The 20,778-nt window shown below is 48.5% G+C and overlaps 1 protein-coding gene across 2 annotated transcripts in view; it reads right to left on the minus strand.

Moving 5' to 3' along the window:
• Positions 1–20,778, minus strand: part of SLC2A4RG (SLC2A4 regulator) — a 403,131-nt gene that overhangs the window by 248,832 nt on the left and 133,521 nt on the right. For both annotated transcript variants that reach the window (XM_069650877.1, XM_069650878.1), the window contains exon 4: positions 9,490–9,731. In XM_069650877.1, coding sequence (XP_069506978.1) covers positions 9,490–9,731 — 242 coding nt within the window. The remainder of the gene's footprint in view (positions 1–9,489; positions 9,732–20,778) is intronic.

Here is a 20,778-nt window from a genome sequence, read left to right on the forward strand (position 1 = left end):
GGTTACCACCTTGCTTTCACACTATCCAATAGTGTTCGTTTCTCACCCTTCACTTGGTTTGCAAATGCTGTATATTTAAATACATTTTGTTCGCAAATATTCATCACTTTCTGCTTTCGTCAGTGCCACATTCAAAACTTATTAAGTGTTTTTCAACTTGTTAGGTATTCGATAGTTCATATTCTGGACCCAAAACCTTGTTACGTGCTTGGCAATATGTACAGTATTCAATAGTTCACTCTCTGGTCTCCAATCCCTTTTATCATGTGTTCTTGCTTGATCGGCATTCGCTGTAACCCATACCATGCCCCTGGAGCACCCCGGCCCGAGTGAACCTTCCCCATCACTCAAAGGTGTGCGGGCCGCTCCTCTGGGTGCTCTGGCTTTGCTCCTGGGTTCCCGATCGCTCCTTTCTCACTCCCGCTTGCTCTCTCCAGCTCTTCCTGCAATGGTTGGCAGCGTCTGTGTTCCCCACTCCCAACGGGGAACAGAAGGCAATGGGCATTGCACAGCTCCAGACCCTATAGCGGCCCACAATGGTCTCCTTACTGTCGGCGTCCTTTTCACCGGCCCATATTCTGCCTGCTCCACCGCGAATGACCGCGATTCACGGCCCACCTAGTTCCCTTTGTTGCTGCTTCTGACTCCTTTAACAGACCTGCAGCCATTCACCCTCAGTTTCAATTGCCCAACCATAATTATTGGGACATGCCGGACTCTCACAACACCTCTCAGGCCACTTCCTCGTCTCAGTTCCAAAGTGGTGAAATTAGGTTAGTGTGCACTACTCTTAGTAGTCTCTTCCTTGTCCCAGTACTATGTTTACAACAGCCTATGAATGCAGGGTTGGGATGGGGGGACGTGGCGGGGGTAAGTTTGGTTCTCACCAGAAAAGGGCAACACCATGGGCCTCATTACGGGTCCAGCGGTAACCCTGCAGGTGCTACCAGCTGGCTGCCGCCGGACCCATAATATTTTACCGGCACCTGACTTTCCAGTGCCACCGGGAGATTACACCTATGCCGGCCCGGGAAGTCAGGCATCAGTAAAATGTGTCCCCATTCCCATAGAGTCACATAGGACTCTATGGGAGTGGGTACAAGGAAGCACCGGCACCGTTGCTAATGGTGCCGGTGCTTCTGTGACCGGTCTGCCTACCGTGGCAGTAGTGCCCGGCAGGGTCACACCGGTCGGGTACAGCGGCCACAGCAAGCAGGTTTCGCAACTGACAAACTACTAATGAGGCCTCATGTCTCATCGGTGGAGGACTTCTTCCTAGCTCTTTTCCTACTATTCCTGTATTGATGATGTCTTCTTGTATTGTCCCTGGAAGAGGAAAAGGGGTAGCAATACCCCATAACTGCGGCTGGGACTGAAGGTTCATCATGGAATGGAAATGGGGGATACCGTTTCTTGCCTGCAGACATCCTCCCTCAATCCCCAAGGACCCTCCACTCAGGTGATCCTCCCTCGCATCTCCACCCCCAGAGTCAGGATCCAAAAGCGATGGCCTTTCCCTGGCCACCTGAGAAGAGGATCCAAAAGGAGTAGATGTCCGTGCAGTCCATTCGTTAGTGTGTCTCATGCACTTGCGTAAGATTTTCATGAAAGCATACGGAACACACAAATGAGTGGACTGCACGTTGGAGATCTTATCTCCACTACGTGCCACTATTTGCAGAGTGTCTGCCCCAAAATGGGATGGCACGTTAAATGAAAGTGGAGAAGTATTGTTCCTCGCTTTTCCACTGGCATATAACGCACAGCCGCATTTAAAAGGAGACTGTTATTGTTTCAAATAAATTGCACTGAAGATTTGTGAACCTTAAGATTTTGAATTTGTTTGGGTAAAGTATATCCAAAAATAAAATAAAATGGGTAATTTGAAAAATCCCACTTTCTTGTGAGACTGTGGCTCATTGGAAGGATCAGGATGCCTAAGTGCTCAGAGGAGGCTTGATGGAGGTCTCTCAATCAGATGCCATACATATCGTTCACTTCCTTATATGGCATTTTTGTACAAATTAGGTGCTCATCAATGGAAGACAATATAGCCAGTATTCCCTCTTTTAGATGTTTTCCATCTTAGGAGGCAGATTTGAAAAATCTATCAAAAGATGTAGTCATTTTTCCTGAAGGAAGAATGAGGGGCACCCAACCACCGGCCCCTAAAGAAATTCCATGAAAACACATCCTTACTAGCTCAAAAAATAGTTTTAACATTGAGCAGAAGTAGTCAGCAATTGGCATCAAATCCGGTCTGTGGAAACATATTTTGGCAGAAGAAGAACAAGTTACTTACCATATCTGGTAACATTCTTTCGATGGGATGTTCCGATGGGATGTTCCTCCGACGTATTCCATATCTTTGACAGTAATGTCCACAGCTGTGCTGCTTCGGAAGATTTTCGGTAGAGAGCCTCCTGTGTTGATGTCGTCGATCCCATGTCCCTCGAGGGCCTCCGTCGAGGGTCGACATCACCGGATGTTATATATAGGACACACAACGCCCGTAGCCTCAGTTGTAGTTTTTTCCCAGAACGTGTGGCACCAATCTCCTGCCAGCCTGACTGCAGATAGCCTTGCGGAAATGTAAACTGCAATCGCATAGGAAATTCTCCAGAGGGGCAGGTTGGGAGGGCGATGTGGAATACATCGGAGGAACATCCCATCGAAAGAACGTTACCAGATATGGTAAGTAACTTGTTCTTCGAGGGGATTGTGTCCTCCGACGTATTCCACATCTATGACCAACTCCCAAAGCAGTACCAGACTAATTTAGAATACCCAATCAAATGGCGGAATAAAGAACCGCCTTACCAAAGGCCAAATCCTGCCCGTGGATTGAATCCAGGGCGTAATACTTGACAAAAGTATGTAAAGAATCCCATGTGGCTGCTTCACAAATATTCCGAATAGGAACACCCCTCTGAAGGGCAGTGGAGGTAGCCACGCCCCTAGTAGAGTGAGCATGTAATCCTACCGGAGGGTCCTTACCCGCCAAACGGTAACACTCGGTAATAGTGAGGATAATCCACATGGAGAAGGTCTATTTGGTAACAGCGTGGCCCAACCGGTGTCCAGCATAACCGATAAGGAGCTGATCGTCCACTCTGACCCGGGACAACCGTGAAATGTAAAAGCTCAGAGCTCTCCTAGGATCCAACCTATGGAGCCTCTCCTCATCCTTGCCAGGATGCAGAGGAGGTTAAAACACCAAGAACTACCTTCTGGCATAAATGAAAATAAGACACGACCTTCGGCAGAACAGAGGCCGCACCCGAAGGACAGCCCTGTCCTTAGGGAAAACATTAAAGGGTGCTTGGCGGAAAGTGCCTGCAACTTACTCACTCTGCGAGCAGAAGTGACCGCCACTAAAAACACTGTCTTGAAAGACAACAGTTTCAAAAGACAAGAGTGCAAGGGCTCAAACGGAGCACCCATCAGAAACTTCAAAACCAAATTCAAATCCCAAATCGGCACCTGGAAAGGGGAGGCCGGAAACACATTAGTCAGCCTTTTTACAAACTGCGAAATCAAAAGGTATCGTAAAGTAAGAACACTCTTCAGACGAGCGCTTAAATATGGACAGCACCGCCAGGTAACCTTTAATGGTACCCACTTGAAGGCCCTTGTCGGCTAAAGAAAGCAGAAAAGACAAAACCATAGGAATGGATCATTGGAAAGGATCAACATTCTGTCTCCTGCGACAGTCGCAGAACTTACGCCAACGGCAACGCTACAGGGACTTTGTTGCTGGCCGCCTGGCCGAAAGAAGCACCCCCATCATGTCATCGGGGAGGTCCCAATCTTTGTATCTCAACCTTTCAGATACCAAGCGTGAAGGTTGAGAGTCTTGACCTCTGGATGGAGAACCTGACCCCCTCCCTCGAGAGCAGATCCTCTCGATAAGGAATACGTTGTGGAGGGCAGATGGACAAGTCTAGAAGGTCCAGGTACCATGCTCTCCTGGCCCAATCTGGAGCCACAAGGATCATGCAGGTCCCAAACCTCTGCAACACTTGAGGAATGACGGGGACTGGAGGAAACGCGTACAGCAGCGGGAATGGCCAATCCATCACAAACGTGTCTCCTAAGGCTCCTCTCGAAGGAAATTCCCTTGAGCAGAATCTCTCGCACTTCCGGTTGACACTGGTGGCGAAGAGATCCACTTGCGGGGTTCCCCAAGGGCGAAGATCTCCAGAAGGACTTCCTGAGCCAACTCCCACTCGTGAGAGACTGCGCTCTGCCTGCTCACAGTGTCTGCCGCAGCATTTTCGTCTCTGGCCAGATGAACTGCCGAGATCGAAAGACCTTGTTCGATGGCCCGGAACCAGAGCTGCATCGCCTCCCTGCACAACGGGAGTGACCCTGCCCCCCCTTTTTTTGTTGAGGTAATGCAAGGCCACTGTGTTGTCTGTCATGATCAGAACGCTTTTCCCCCGTACAGTCGGCAGAATAGCCTTCAGGGCAAGCCTGATGGCTCTCAGCTCTAACAGGTTGATGTGGAGTCTGGACTCCGACGGAGACCAACGACCGCTGATGGTCAGCTCGTTGGCATGAGCACCCCATCCTGTGAGGGAAGCATCCGTCACAATCGTCACCTCCGGCCATGGTTGCCAAAACGGTTCCCCCTTCAGTAGGTTCCTTTTGTCAGCCCACCACAGAAGATCCTGGGTGACCGAGATCGGAATCTGAACGGGATCCGACATCTTGCCCGAGAACTTGGACCACTGCAGTTTGAGAGCCCATTACAGAGATCTCATCTGCAGTCAGAAAGATGCAGGATGCCATGAGGCCTAGCAACCTTAGAAGTTGAAAGCCGGGAGACACTGGGCACTTTGAAACTTGTCCACCATCTGCACAATGTGATGAGCCCTGACCTGGGGAGGCGAACACTTTCCCAGGGACGTGTCCAGCACAGACTCGATGTACTGGAGCTGTTGGGAAAGTGTCAAATGCGACTTCTTGAAATTCAGGGAGAAGCCCAGCCTGGGGAGGGTACAGCAGGCGAGACCGAGATGATCCAACACTTGCTCGGGAGAGCGCGCTCGGATCAGCCAGTCGTCGAGGTAGGGGTAGACGTGAATCCCCCCTCGCCTGAGGTACGCTACCACCACCATGAGCTTGGTGAAGACCCTCGGGGCGGAGGTCAAACCGAATGGCAGGACCCAAAACTGAAAGTGCGAGTCACCAACTGCAAACCTCAGGTACTTCCTGTGCTTGGGATGAATCGGCACATGAAAGTACGCATCCTTGAGGTGGAGAGACACCAACCAATCCTGAAGTTGAAGGGCCTGGAGGACCTGAGAAAGAGCAACCATCTTGAACTTGTCCTTCCTGAGAAGTTTGTTCAACCAACGCAAGTCCATGATGGGTCTCAACCCTCAGTCTTTCTTGGGGTATCAAAAAACATGGAGAATACCATCCCTTGTTCCTCTCCCCCACAGGTACCAGTTCTATGGTGCCTTTCTCCAGCAGGGAAAGGATTTCCTGCGCAAGGAGCGGATCCGGACGCTTCAAAGAGAGCTTCCGCGGTGGATTGTTGTGAGGCCGCTGAAGGAAGGGAAGGCAGTAGCCGTGGGCTATGGTATCCAGAACCCACGCATCTGAAGTAATGGCACGCCATTCTCCGAGATGCAGCGCCAGCCTGCCCCCAACCGGCGAACCATGGGAGATGGCCTCATGACTGAGATGTAGCGGCTGCGGCAGTACCTGAAGGCAAAGAGGCAACTGCCCGAACGGCTTTGGCACCACGAGTTCCCCGACCACCACTGGTACTTTTTCGCTGTCGCCTTTGACTGGCGGCCCCTCTCGATCTACCAAAAGAGGAGTAGTACCGAAAGGAATCACCCCTCCATTGCTGTCCCCTAGGACGAAAAGGCAGAGGTTGACGTACTACAGCGCTCAAAGACTTTGCTGCAGCTTTGGAGGTCTGCAACCTCTCAAGGCTCTCGTCAGCCTTGCTGCCAAACAAATGAACGCTGTCAAAGGGCATGTTGCGAAGACGGGATTGCACATCCGGGCAAACCCCGACTTCCACAACTATGCAAACCTGCGTATCGCGGTGCTCGCAGCCATGGTCCAGCTGACACTGTCTGCCGTGTCCAAACCAGACTGAAAGGATTCTCACATAGCATCCTTGTCATCTTGCACGAGGGCCAGAAAGCCATCCCTTTCTTCCCCCTCGGGAATATGCTCAGCCGCCAAAGACGCACAGTTCCACAGAGTGTGTGTAAACTTCGCCAGGGCACAAGTGGAGTTGGCAGACCTCAATGCCATACTCCCAGCAGAAAACACCTTTTTCGCCCAACCATCGAAGCGCTTGTCGTTCCTATCAGGAGGGATGGTAGGGTACGTAGCCTGTTTCGAGGTGGCCGTAGCCACCAGCACCACCAAACTCTACGGAGTAGGGTGCAATGAGAAGTAGCAGGGGTCACTACAGGATGGGCGGTATTTTTTCAGGAACAACCTGTTAACTGCCGACAGACTCTCTGGAGCAGTCCAAGCCGCCGCCACCTTTTTTTGCAAAGCCATGTGAAACGGCAACACCGGGTCAGTGGACGGATCCTGATCTAGGATATGCATCAAGTCTTCCTGATCAAACTCCACTGGGGGCCAGACCACCACAAGTACTCCGTCACCCTCGACATGAGACGCCGATAGGAAGATTCAGCATGCACCCCAGGTTCAGGTCGGCCAAACTCACCTCCAGAGAGGTGTCAAGGCCACTGGCGTCATGCAATGATTGACAGAGTTCCTCCATCTGACTATGCCCAGACAAAAGGTCATCAGGGACTTCAGGATGCAAAGGCCAGCCCAACTCCTGATCAGACAGCGTATCAACCTCCGAAATCTCCTGCAAAGGTTGGAAAAAATCCAATCTAGGAGAGGACCAGACCTGGGCTCAAAAACAGGCCTAACAGACTTACTGAGAGCCTTCCTCTGAGGTTCCACAGCCCTGAGGGGCACCTCTGGTAAATCCTCCACAAATGCCGTTGAGGGAATCGGCGTCGACCGAGACGGCATCGACGACTTCTTCAAGGGCAGAGCCCCAAGAGAGTCCTTCGACAGACACGGTGCCGATGGCGTCGACGTCTTCTTCGAAGGCTTCACAGGTTTCGACAGTCTTGATGGCGTCGAGGACCGGGACCTGGCACAGCCATGGCGATCTCCCTTGTCCGATGGTAACCTTGACGGCTCCCGATGATCGCGCCGACCTCCCGAGCCCAAAAGCGTGCGAGTGGTGGACCGAGCCCGTTCCTTGCCAGCTTCTTTCAAAGGCGTGGACGGAACTGTGCCTTGCGACTGAAAAATCGCTAACATCTGCTGGCGGAATGAATCCCATTCGGCTGGCGACGAAGACTTGGTGGGACAAGTCAACCGTCTGGCGAGGTCCTCCTCCGATGAGGACGGGGAAGGCGACCGGTGACGGTGCTTCCTAGAATGCCTTGACAAGACAGAGGAATGGCGGGAACCACTCCTAGACTGAGCCCTGGATTTTCGACGACGTGGATAGTCGTTCCTCGAGTCATCGGTCGAAAGCCCAGCGGACTTCGATTTACGGGGCTTGGACCCCCTACCTACCTTTAATTTCCCCTTACGCTCCCACAAGGCCTTAGACGTCAGGGACTGGCAGTCCTCGCAGTCGTCGGTGGCATGGCTTTCGCAGAGGCACCAGAGGCAGATGTCGTGCAGGTCCGTGATGGACATTTTCGACCCGCAGTCCCGACACTTCTTAAAGCCTGGCCTCGGGGTAGTAGAGGAAGATGAAGACATTGTTCAAAGAGAATAATCGAGCGCGCCGAGATTCCAAAGCAAACACGTTTGTGGAAAAAACTGACCTGAGGCTATGGGCGTTGTGCGTCCTATATATAACATCCGGTGACGTCGACCCTCGACGGAGGCCCTCGAGGGACATGGGCTCGACGACATCGACACAGTACGCCCTCTGCCAAAAAATGTCCAAAGCAGCACAGCTGTGGACATTACTGTCATAGATATGAAATACGTCGGAGGACACAATCCCCTCAAAAAAGGCTTATAAAGCTGAAGATGTCCTCAAATCTTTGCTCGTAAGGGCTCATCTGGAATGCTACAAAGTAGCAACCATTTGACAGGTGGCTTCAGAAAGGAGGTAACACAGTTCTCCTATACAGAGCACATATTTACTGATTTAATAAAAAAAGCATTGCATTGTCAAAAACAGAACTTAGTCATCTTATATGGTTATGGGAACAATTTGTTGTGTGTTAGGAATGCAGTCATTAAGTCAGCGCGTTATCGCATGAAGAAGCTTGGGGGATTCCTCTCCTTCCCTTTTATGCAGCTCTAACTTGATTGACATTGCCCTTTAAGTAGTCATGACATGCCTTGACTATTGCAATGGACCTATGCAAGATTTCCTAAAAACACTCTTCACAAGCTCCAAATGGCACAAAATCAAGCACCCCAAATGATCTTGGCCCTAAAGTAACAGGCTACGCAACGCCACGCCAGCTCTTAGGACTCGATACTGTCTACATATCAAGGGATCTATGTGATCACTGCGACCACACACAATTGCAACGGCTGAAAATGCTGATTTTTTTTTCTCCATTAAACCCCCTTTACACCACATAGATATAAGGGGGAGACCCCCCCTACCCCCTGCAATCCCACATATTAATATACTATCCCATACCCCTCCACATATATATGTGGTGTAAAGGGGGCGTTTAAAAAAATAAAATAAGTCGGGCATTTCGGCCGTCGCAATTGTGAGGTCAACATTTTGGGCCATTTCCCATATCAAGTAAAACATCTAGTGTATTGTTCAGCACCAGACTATTTGAAGAATTACTTCAAATACGTCCAGCTACTCAGATGCCCAAGGGCAGTCTCCCTAAACCTGCCTGTACCACGCAGTACAGACAGGAACATTTTGGTTGTAGTTCCCTCCATTATGAAGGCGCCCCTATATAGTGCCCTTGAGATCTTTTCTTGGCAGGAGGATTTTAGAAGTTCAGAAGATGGCTAAAAACAATCCTGGTTTAAAAATCGGCAAATGAGGACTTCACAATCTGATTCACATGACGCACCCCACAAAAGAATCATGAAAGGCCAACCCCTATATCTTGATGCTACATGGGCAGCAAATGTATAGTGCTATTTTTAACGACCACACCACTAATGTACAGCAAAACAAATACGGTTACCAGACATTTCATCGAAAAAAATTGGTCGACTGGACAAATGGTCAAACCAATTTCGTCGAAAACCAAATGGTCGAATTTTTATTTTTACCCTTTTTTTGGGCGGGGGGGGGGGGGCCCAACCCCCTTTTTTTCTAAACTACAACCTTAAAAGTAAAAATATAAATTAAAAAAATAAAAAAAAAAAATGGACCATTTGGTTTGACGAAATTACATCGACCAAATGTCCTGTCGACCAATTGTTGTCGATGAAATGTCCGGACACCACAAATACATCAAAAAATACTTCACTTACCTTCCTCTTTCTGGGAAAGGTGTCCCCAAAAAGAAAATGGCCAACATCTGTGTCCTCAATGCCATCATCTGACTGGGTGGAGGATGAACCAGTCTTTCTGACCTCTGTGTAAAGTGGGGGTGAGGGCGTGGATGGTACAGATGGGTCACTTGGGAGGTCCCAGTTCCAGTCCCCACTGTTCGTGCTGCTACTGCAACTTGATGACATCAAGGTACCCTCCTTTGAAACTTTGCTGCATGGCTCTGAGGACAAGCACAAGAAGTAATGACACACGCACCAAAAGGAATACGTTACTTACATTGAACTCCTGTATACAGCATTGGTAGCTTACATAGATTCACATGCTGTATGAATGTTCCCAGTCTTCAGGCTGGGAACCCTCAGTAACAGTTTATTTAAAAATAAATTAAAATGGTGAGTCCACCAGGGGGACGTGGGGAAACATGGCCGCCTAAACTTCGGCTAACGCTCCCTCCAGCACGAAGGAGATGAGAAAGCAGTTCCTGCCTGCCTGCACACCGATAAGTAGCAGAAGGAGGGGAGAGAACCCAAATAAAGCGAGGAAGTCTAACTCGGTCCCAGAGCAGAGATTCGCCCATCGGCCTGGCCAGTCAGTGAGGGCAGGTGCAGGGCCGTACTACAACACCGGGCGCAGAGCAGCCCCGGTACCCCAGAAGAAGTCAGAACACCTGCGAAGGAAGGTACGCGCCCCCAAAGACCCTCTCCAATCAGAGGGACAAAAAGAAAGCAAGTGGAGGAGAAGGTGCAGGCCCTCGTCAACCATCTTTTTGCAGCTGAATGAGGCAAAGTGGTGCAACTAGAGAGCACACAGAGGGGGAAGACCCTACGGGAGCGGCCCTCGCTCCCGTAGTAGCCAATTTCTTCAAGGTACAAGGATAAGACAGAGGTGCGGATCAGGGCAAAGCAACGCAGAGAGGTGGACTTTGAAGGATCAAAGGTGACAATATACCAATAATTGTCCAAACTAACACTCTCCAGGAGACAGAGCTGCAGGCCCCTCACAAAATGGTTACAAGAGAAAGGAATCAGATATAGATGGGGGTACCTGTTCTCATTATAGTTCGAAATGGAAGCAGTACAATACTGCAAAACCTCAGCAGATGAGGCGGAACAGGCCAAGTGCCACCTCACCTCAGACATGGAAGTAGAGCTAAAGGACCCTGATGGACACGCCACAAATAGGGAAAGAACTACCAGCCCCAGGACCACAGAGGAGAAATAGAGGACAGACTGGGAGAAAATATATACACCTGAATGGCCGGTCACCGCGCAGGACCCCCGTGACACCATAGCAGCCGCAGGATGGCAGAGCCCCCAAAGGAACTGGCTAACGGTTGAGCAGTCTAAGAGGTGTCCGGGTGGGCTGGAAAGGTACTAAGAACCAGTGCTGGAGGGAGGGGATTCCCCTCAATCCAAGGTAGTCCTCTGCGGGAAAGAGGGCATCTCAGCAACTTTTTCAGTGCTTAGCTGTTTATCGTTACAGTTTATTATAATGTTCAATGGGGGGGCCTAACAGGGGGGGATGATCCCCAGGGTAGCTCAAGTCTGTCAATACAACAGTAGACTCTGCAACAGACTGGATGAAAGAAGGTGGGAGTCAATGGACGATGGAGGAGTGGAAGGGCGGTTCCAAATGAAGGGGGCAGGAGTCTAGTCATGGGTACCTTAAATGTAAAAGGACTGAACTCACTGACGAAGAGAACCCTAGTGGCAAGGGAATTTCGGAATGCATACCTGGACGTACTATTCTTGCAAGAAACGCGTCAGGTAATGGGAGAAGAACAGAGTTTGAGAGGCGTAGGCATTGGACAAGTCCACCGTGCCTACAGGCCAGAGGGATGGGGATGACCTTACATAAGCAATGCCGACTGCAGGGATGTGTAGTAACCAAATTTATGGAAGGACGGCTACTTGTGGTACAGGATACCCTAGTGGGGGCGCGGGTAGTGTTGGCCACAGTTTATGCCCCTAACCAGGGGCAGGCATGATTTATACTGAAAGCCCTAGACATCATCCAAACTGTATATCATTGGTGGGGGGGCTTCAATTCTTTGGGAAATGAAGTGTTGGACACAAGGGCAGAGGTAGAGGGTGGGAGCCCGGAAAAGGTAGAAAAACTCGGGCATCTGGGGCAGGCAATAGAGGTGCGTGGACGTGTGGAGGTTAAAACATCCAAGCGAGAGGGGATACACTTTCTTCTCCGCACTGCATAGGACATATACCAGGATAGATTACCTGCTAATGAATAGGGACCAGGGGGCTAGATTAACAAGCTGCAACATTAGACCAGTGGGGGGTTGGGGGACTGAACACTATATGGTTCGTATGTCGTTAGACATAGACGGGTTCCACAGGACGGATAGCAGCTGGCGACGCAGTGAGCTTCTCTGGAGAGACCCTACATTTGCGGACCGGCCTTCCAAAGACATAGCTGAGTATTTCAAGATAAATGACAATGGGGCGATAGACATGAACGGGGTATGGGATGCTGGGAAAGCCACTTGAAGAGGGCTTCTGATCAGGGAGGGTACACAAAATAAACAGGAGAGGCGGCTTCAAGAGGAAAACATTTGTAAGGAAATAATAGAGGGAGAGGTACGGATGCACTCCAAGCCTGAAGACATGGAAGAGATGCGGGAAGCATTGCAGGCAAAAAGGGCAGAACTGAAAGCACTAAGAGTAGGGGAAGCCCTGGGTAAGCTTAGGTACCTCAAACAGAAGTTTTACAAAAAGGGGGTTAAAGCGGACGCACTCTTGGCAGTGAGGCTTGGGGCACAGAAAGCAGAACCTGGAGGACCAGAGAGGGAGCCCCACAAATGCACTGGTAGAAATAGCAGAAGTCTTTGCACAGTACCATGAGGTACTCTACGAGTCCGAATGTCCCAGAGCGACTGCGGAGGCAGGGGAGGTAATATGACCTGACTCACGGAAACAGAGGTAGCCCACCTAGACGGCCAGATTACCATAGAAGAAGCGCAAGAGGCGATTACTCGCCTCCCGAACGGAAAAGCCACAGGGAAAGACAGCTATACCATAGGATTCTACTAGAGATTTGCAGGGGTACTCCTGAGTCATATGGTAAAACTATATAACATACTAGAGGCAGGGAATGCCCCAGCAGCCTTTAGCAAGGCATTGATAACGGTGATACCCAAGGAAGGGAGGGACTCCGCTTACTGCCCCTCCTACCAGCCCATCTCACTATTAAATGTTGATGAAGATTTTCAAGCGCATTCCGACAACCCGACTCGAAGAGAAAATGACACGCCTAATACACTACGCTATCAAATGGGATTTATTACAGGCAGGCAGTGCCCAGACGTGATACAGAATACCCTGGATCTCATGGAGCATGTCTCTGGGGAACCAAGTGATTATGCATTGCTGAGTTTAGATGCTGAAAAAGCCTTTGATAGGGTGCAGTGACCTTTTTATTCACAGTGCTGCGGAAGGTAGTCTTTGGGGACAGAATGTGCTGGGCCATTAGAGCAATCTATGGATAATGGTGAATGGGAAAATGTGCAGAGTCATTAGACTCAGCAGAGGTACTAGACAGGGATGTCCTCCATCACCGCTGCTCTTTGCGCTAACATTGGAGCCCCTAGGCATGAAGGTGAGGGAGGAGGGCCTGATATGCGGCATCAGGGTGGGGGAGGAGAGCTATCAAATAAGCATGTAAGCTGATGATGTCCTGCTGTACGTATCAGATGTAGCTGCGTCAGTCCACAGTGGAGGGCTACGGACGGGTATCAGGATTCAGAGTTAATGTGAACAAATCGCCTTGGGAGGAGAAGCAGTTGTGAAAAGAGGAATGGAGTGACCGAGGGATCCCAATAGAAGATGAATGTATAATGTATTTAGGGGTTAAAATACCCAAGGACCTGGATATACAAAAGTTAACTTCTCTCACACCCCCGCCGACCCCCACAAACCATGTCACCTCCCAAACACCACCCCCCCCCCCCAGCTGCTGCTGCACAGGCTTTTCAGGGATCTAGAGACATGGTCGAGACTTACAATATCCTGGTTGGGCAGATTGAACGCTGTAAAGATGATGCTGCTCCCCCGAATTATGTTCCTGTGCCGAACCAAAAAAGAGAATCTGCAAATGTACATGGCAAGGGAAGAAGTAGAGGGCCTCGAACAGAGTGCTGGTGCAGTCGAAAGAGTGGGAGGAACAAGGCTCCCAGACATGTGCACCTACTATAGAGTAGCCCAATTTAGGGCCCTGATCCCCCACCTTAGGATGGACCAGCAGAAACAGTCACCAATGGAGGCCGGTCAAACTGGGGGAATGGCACTAGGCGCCACAGACGGCAATTCCGAGAAAGATAAACACCAAATTATGGGGCCACTCAGGGCTCTATGGTGGGTCAAGAAGGATTCGAATCACGACCTGGCCATCCCCCACGAGTCATATATGCCCCCCCCCCCCAATACGGAATCATATCCAGAACCACGCCAGATTTCAGGACTGGTTCGAGGCATGACTGGAGAGGGTGGGACAAGTGGTAGAGGGGGGGATTTATAGACGTGACAAAACTAGAGGAGAATATGAGCATCAGTAAAATCTCAGTATTTAAATACTTGCAACTCAAGGGAGTTCTAATGTCCGGCATATGGAAGGAGAAGCTGCAGAGGGAATTGACAGACATGGAAATGATGCCGAGCACGGCGAGGGGTACGAAAGGACTAGTACCGAAACTGTATCAGACCCTTCTAACTGCAAAGGGAGGGGAGATGGAAGTGTAGAAAAAGAAAAGGTGGGAGAAGGACATGGGAGTAGGGCTGGATGCAGGCCAGTGGAGAATGTTATGTGAAAATGCACATCGAACATCAATTGCCTGTCAGTAAAAGCTACATGGCATTAAGCTACTGTACAGATGGCAGTGGGACCCATTAAGGTTATCTAAGATGTTTCCTGGAATAGACCCCTGCTGCTGGAGAAAATGGGGCAAAAAGGCAGATTATTGGCATATGTGGTGAGCATGTGGGGAAGTACAAACGTTCTGGAAAGAGGTCCTGGGATCGATAAAAGCCCTGGATGTAGTGGAACGAAGTCTAGACACCCTGTTGGTGGTGTTTGGGATGGAAGTGGTAGAAGGGGACAGGACGAGATTGCCCCACTATTTGTTGTTGGCGGCAAGGGCCAGTTTGGCAGGGGGGTCAAAGAGGCAGATCCTTCCTGGGGAGCAACAATGGGCCCTGAAGGCCAGGGATCTATATAAAATGGAACACCTCACCGGGCAGTTACACAGCCAGACCCCCTCGAGGTAAATGGAATTGTCTGCCGCAATGTACAAAATGAGAATAATAATGAATGAGCCGCTCATAATGATGAATGAGCCACTGGCTGTGGTCAGGGCACACCAAAACATCTGCTTAGTAATGGGAAAAGTGATGTAAGGACCAATCCACATAAGGTACATGGGAATGTGAAAGGTAAAACTGAACCCTAGAAAAAAATACAAATAAAACTCAATACACATGAGAGAATGACTCCCACCGCAGGGCTTGAAACATGGACTTTAAAGGGACACATGGTTTGGCTACCTAGAGGCGAAGTTGGGAGAGGTAGGAGAGGGGGAGTTGGGATGTGGTTGGAAGGGGAAAAAATGTCAATCTGACACGATGCATGGAAAAAGTAATGGTGGTGCTTGATTTCATTGGGTTAAATCTCCTAATAAAACTGAACAAAAAAAACATTTAAACTGCTATCACTTTAGTGCTCTAGTAGAGTCATATTTGGGTCATATTGCCCACAGCTAATGGAAACTTGTCCCTTAGCTCCACCCCTGGAGGCCATCTTCAGATTTGTTTTAGTTCACAAAACGACAATATGAGCCAATAAGAGCCTGCGAGGTAGGCGGGAGGGTCGCATGTGAATCTATGAAAGATTTCAATGCTGGAGAATAGGAGTTACAGTTAAGTAACGTATTCCTTCTCCAGCATTAGATCTTTCATAGATTCACATGCTGTATCAATAGATTACAAAGCAGTACCACATAACCATAATTGGCAGAGGCAAGCTCCTTGAAGAAACACTTACCCCACGGGACACTCCCCTCGGGCAAACAGGTTACACAGAACTGCCTGGCTGACCCTCAACTCCTCTGTGGACTCCCTGTCAACAAGGTGTGCCCTGATCTCCAGTCACAGCTCTGTAGATGTATAGCAAGGGGACTTGGAGGGGAAAGCGGTCATGGCGGAAACGACTCTCGTAGAATGAGACCTGGGTTTGCCAGGAAGAGGCCTGCCAGCTTGTTGATGACAGAAGGAGATGCAGGAGGAAACTCACCTGGCGATTGAAGCCTTGGAAAGTGATTTTCCCATTCCATCCATACTACAATTCGTAAAGAGCTGAAAGGTCTTCCGGAACAAATTTGCAATTAGCATTTCAAACCTTGCACCACATCGAGAGAATGCAGAGTGTTCCGCAGGGGAAGAAGGCAAACCAAAGAAAACATGTACCGCCACTGCCTAGCACCACTTGGACTTGTGGAAAATTAAGTAGCAGAGATTGCAAGAAAAATCCTGAATCTTGCCCACATGCTTAGGCGGCGTGATGGCAACCAGCAAAGCACTCTTCCAGGATAGAAACTTGAGAGAGACTTTATGCAGAGGCTCAAAAACAGGTCTCATGAGCCGCATGGGCCAGTCCTCAGACTGGAGGGAAGAACAAAATAATCCCTTGAGGAACTTCTGGATCAAACGATGGGATGACAGAAGTCCCGGAAGTGGAGAGAGTATAGTGTGAGATAGTCGCCAGATGCACCTTGATGGAGGAATGCACTAGGTCCAACTTAGCCAAGGAGAGCAAATATGGCAGAACGTCTTTACCAGCACCAGCATGAAAAACACTTCCATTTACTTTTCTAACAGGCCAGCATGGATGAAGTGTGGGCTCTAGCCAAATGTCCTTGTAGTCTTGTGGGAAAAATGGGTACAGGAACGTCCACTCCCAGGGGAAGGGCATCTCCCAGACTCACCGGATGAGGGAACCTGCTGGCAAAAACCATGCATCACTTGTTTGCATGGGTGGCTAAGAGGTTGGCTTCTGGGGTGCTCCATCGACTGAAGATCTGCAAAGTTGAGATTCCTGAAGTTCCCATTTGTGACAGAACAGAGGAAATCCTCCATTGTGCTCTGAACACCCGGTAGGTGTAAAGGAACGAGTAATATGTTGCAAGTGTGGGCTTCTGTTAACAGTGCAAGAGACCCGGTGCCCCCTTGCCTGCGTATACATAAAACATCATAGTGGTTTTGTCTGTGAAGACCTGGATCACCCGACTGCTGAATTGAGGAAGGAGAGACTTTAGGGCCCAAAACACTGCACATAACTCTAGAAGACTGAAATGAAGAGTAGAAGATTGATATGAAGAGTCTTCTCCTCGTGTGCCCAGAGACCCCTGGCCTGTAGATCCCCTGTGTGCGCGCCCCAGCCCTCCAGGAAGGCGTCATTTGCAACAGTGACTTGATGTGTGGGGACTGAGGGGTAAAAGGAAAAATGGAGCACCCTCAACGAGATGAGCTCAAATGGACCACCAGTGTGAGCATCCTTGAATTGCCTTGTCAAAGGGATCTTGACTTCCCAGGAACCTGAGGCCTGCTGTCAGCATGTATTGAGGAACTCCTGGAGCTGCCACATGCAGAGCCTACAACAATGAAGCAGATGAATCACAGACTTCCTCCTTAACAGGAATCTTGGTGGTTGACAGGAGAGTTACAGGACCTTGGCAAGAAGGGCTTGCACACTTTCTTCTGAGGGAGTAGCCAAGCAAGAACAGGTGTCCAGTGGAGCCCCCAAATAGAGTGCTCACCAAGACAGGGTTAGACAGGATTTTTTAAAGTTCACAGAGAATCCTAGAGACTATAGGCATTGGATAGTCTTTGTGGTATGGCAGATCGCCAGGGGAAGGACTCTGCCTGTACCAGCCAGTCATCTAGGTACCGATAGACATGTGCACCTGAGCGACGAAGGTGTGCAACTACCTGGGCCAGGCCTTTGTGGAACACCCTCAGGGCTGACCGAAGCCCAAAGGGCAGCGCCTTGAATTGAAGTGGCGCCCTGGCACTGAAACATAGGTAGCAGCAATGTTTCTGATGAATAGGAATGTGAAAATATCCATCGTCTGAAATCCAGGGATGCTAGAAAATCCCCTTCTTGCAGCCGAGATAAGGCATGCTGTAGAATCACCATCCTGAAGGTCTGGGCCTTGAGGAATTTGTTGAGGACCCAGAAGTCAAGGATAGGCCGCCAGCCTCCTGTCTTCCGTCTGACTGGAAAATGCCTGGAGTATACTCCTAGTCTCCGCTGACCTGGTGGGGCGTATTTGATGGCTCCTTTCACCATGCAAGATTGTACTTCCTATAGTTACAGAGGCAAAGCTTTTCTACCTTTGGCAAGAGGAATCGTGGGTGGTTTCTTGACAAATTCCAGTGTGTGGACCTGTTGGATGAGTCAACACCCATGCGTCTGTGGTGATTGCTTTCCATAGGTGGACGAATTGGGAAAGCCTTCTGCCTACCTGGGTGTGAAAGTGTGGGACTGCGGGGGTGGATGTTCCAGAGACAGGTTAGGTTTCTTGAGTTTATGGCTGGCTACTGGTGTACAAGGAGCCACAGTGGTGCTGGTTTCCAGGTTGGACTGGGACTTAGACCTATAGGTGTTCGGAATCGGGTATTCCTGGGTCTGTTACAACGGGGACTGGTATGTGGGTCGGTAGTCTCTTGATGTTCGAGAGAAACGGGACTTTCCAAATCGACAGGACAGGCAACGTGCCTAGGGAACATGACGTTTCGCTGTCCACATAGATGGTTTGCATGGTCTCGTCCACCTTCTTGCCAAACACATTTACCCCATTAAAGGGCATATCCACTACCTTCATTTGAACTTCTGGTGGGAAGTTGGTGGCCTTACGCCATCCTCGCATGCGAAACACCGTTGCCCAGCTGTCTGAAACCGGTGTCTGCAACGTTGACCGAGACTGAACTGGCGTGATCCAAAGCGAAGCAGGGAGAAAGCCTTCTCCTTATCCTCTGGTAGGACTCTGAGAATGGAACCAAACTTGAACCAAAGTTCTCTGTCCTATTGTGAGAGGATGGCCATGGCATTGGCCAGCATGATGGTGGTGGTGGCTGTCATACACTTGACGAAAGCAACAAGATGCTTGCCCTCCTTATCGGGGGAACAGAGCATGGCGAGGAGGGGTTGGACAACGCTTGCGTGCAGCAGCCGAGACCACTGAATCAGGACTGGGCTGTGACCCGAGGAACTTGGGTGCAGAATCCGTATTTACTTGTTGAAACTCTCCTTCTTTGGAGGGGCTGAAGAGGGGTTGGTTATAAACAGACCGTCCTCCTGTATGTCCTCCAGCACTGAAGTTGAGACCACAGACTATCTGGGCTGCTCGCGCTGATGGTAGAGAAAACCCCCCTTTTTATATTTCTCTGGAATAAAGCCAAACATCTTTGTAGCCCTTTACATTAGAGTGTGATAGGAACCGATTTCGCCTGGGGACGAGTCACAGAAAGGAACATCATCAGGTTTACCATCAGCTGGCTTTTTATAGTATAAAGGAAGGTAGGGAAATGGTTTGGTCAACAGTTACTGTCCGTAAGTATCCACTACATGTGTTTTACACAAAAATATCTTTTTATTTTAATACATTCAGCATAAAAAATCTCTATTTCACATCCTTTATCAACATCACAACACTCTAAAAATATACTCGTTACATATAAAGACAAAACACTTATACACAATATTATTAAAACAATAGAAAAACAACAAATGGATTTCTCACATCAGTACATAACTCGGCCTATAGAAAGAATCCTATTAGGTCTTGATTTAAATCATTTATGATCTCTAATTTCTAAAAAACAAATCTATTGTTTATTCTAGACTGTAAACTCGACATGTTTCAATCCTCTGGGTGGTAATGGGACTTTCTTCAGGAGTGAACTTTAGTTGTGTTAAGAGTGGATGTATTGCTGTTTTGAACTCTTCCGTTAATGGAGCTTCAAGCACTGACAGGGAAAGTAACTGACAGAAAACCAGAAAAAAGAATAAGCACTTAGACTCATATTCTTTAACCACAATTAATGTGCGGGCGAATATCAGGTTAAACCTAATTTACCTGAGTTTCCGAGTGTAGTTGAGCCCTCAAGGGGAAGAGAAAAAGCCACTGAAGTTGGACAATTTTCAAATGAAGAGATAAATTCTTCTCCAGGTTCCTATGAATAAATTCACATCATTTAGAGGGATCAGTGCAAAACGACCTTTGTATCCTAAAAGGTGATTTTAAATTTCCTAGATTTGAATGTTAATTTTCAAAATTGTTGTAAAATGGCATACCACGTTCAATTGGAATGCCTAGATTAAAACGAGTTTATATACCTATTTGCAACAATAACTTAATATCATGCAAAGAAATCCAGGCTTCTTACCTCTATATATTGAGGCTGGATAGTCCTGGTTTCTTGTTTCTATACGAGCTAAAATATAGCTCATAATTACAGATATCGCTGGTATTAATCTGTTTAAAAGTGAGTCATACACAGACTCTGGTCATCGTTCATTCTTAATTGTTTCAATTCCAAAAAACATTCTTTTAAGCCTCTGAAAGGTGAACATTTATATATTATTCATTTACTTTTCGCTAACGGGTATAATAAGATATAGGATATATTATTATCTCTATCAAAGCCATCAGAGTGTTAACTATCTTCGTGCCGATGTTCGTTATTAAGAAATGAATGGAGAAATACGTTGATGTGCGCACTCCTTTTTGATTCAGTTTTAATATTAATGCGTGGCATTTAAATACATGTTTATGGCCGTTAAACAGAGAAAACGTTCTGGCTTACCTGATTTATATAGCGATCTCGTCTTTATCAGCTGGCCTTCCGAATTCTCCATGTTTATTAAGCTGCCTGTCTCGAACCTCCTCTTCGTGAGGCTATTTTTTGTGACTACTTGAAATTTAGCAAGGAACGCTGGTTTTGCCTCGTGTGGAGGCGCCATCTTGAAGTGCCTTCTTGGATGCCTTGAATTTAGTCGAAGTCCCTTGTTTGTGTTCTTAGTACTAAATGTTCTGTCGCTGTTTTAAAGGGCCAAACTTGTTCTGTGTCGGTTTTAAGAGTATATACCGAAGTTTTTCTCAGATTTCAGTCCTAATAAAGATATTAGCTAACTAAAACAGTTCATATTTTGTACTATTAATGTCCACTAGCAAACAATCATTTTGAAGGGGATGTTTGTGT

This window comes from Ambystoma mexicanum, chromosome 3p, assembly GCF_040938575.1.
Source record: "Ambystoma mexicanum isolate Mex_15411 chromosome 3p, UKY_AmexF1_1, whole genome shotgun sequence".
NCBI classification, from domain to species: Eukaryota; Metazoa; Chordata; class Amphibia; order Caudata; family Ambystomatidae; genus Ambystoma; species Ambystoma mexicanum.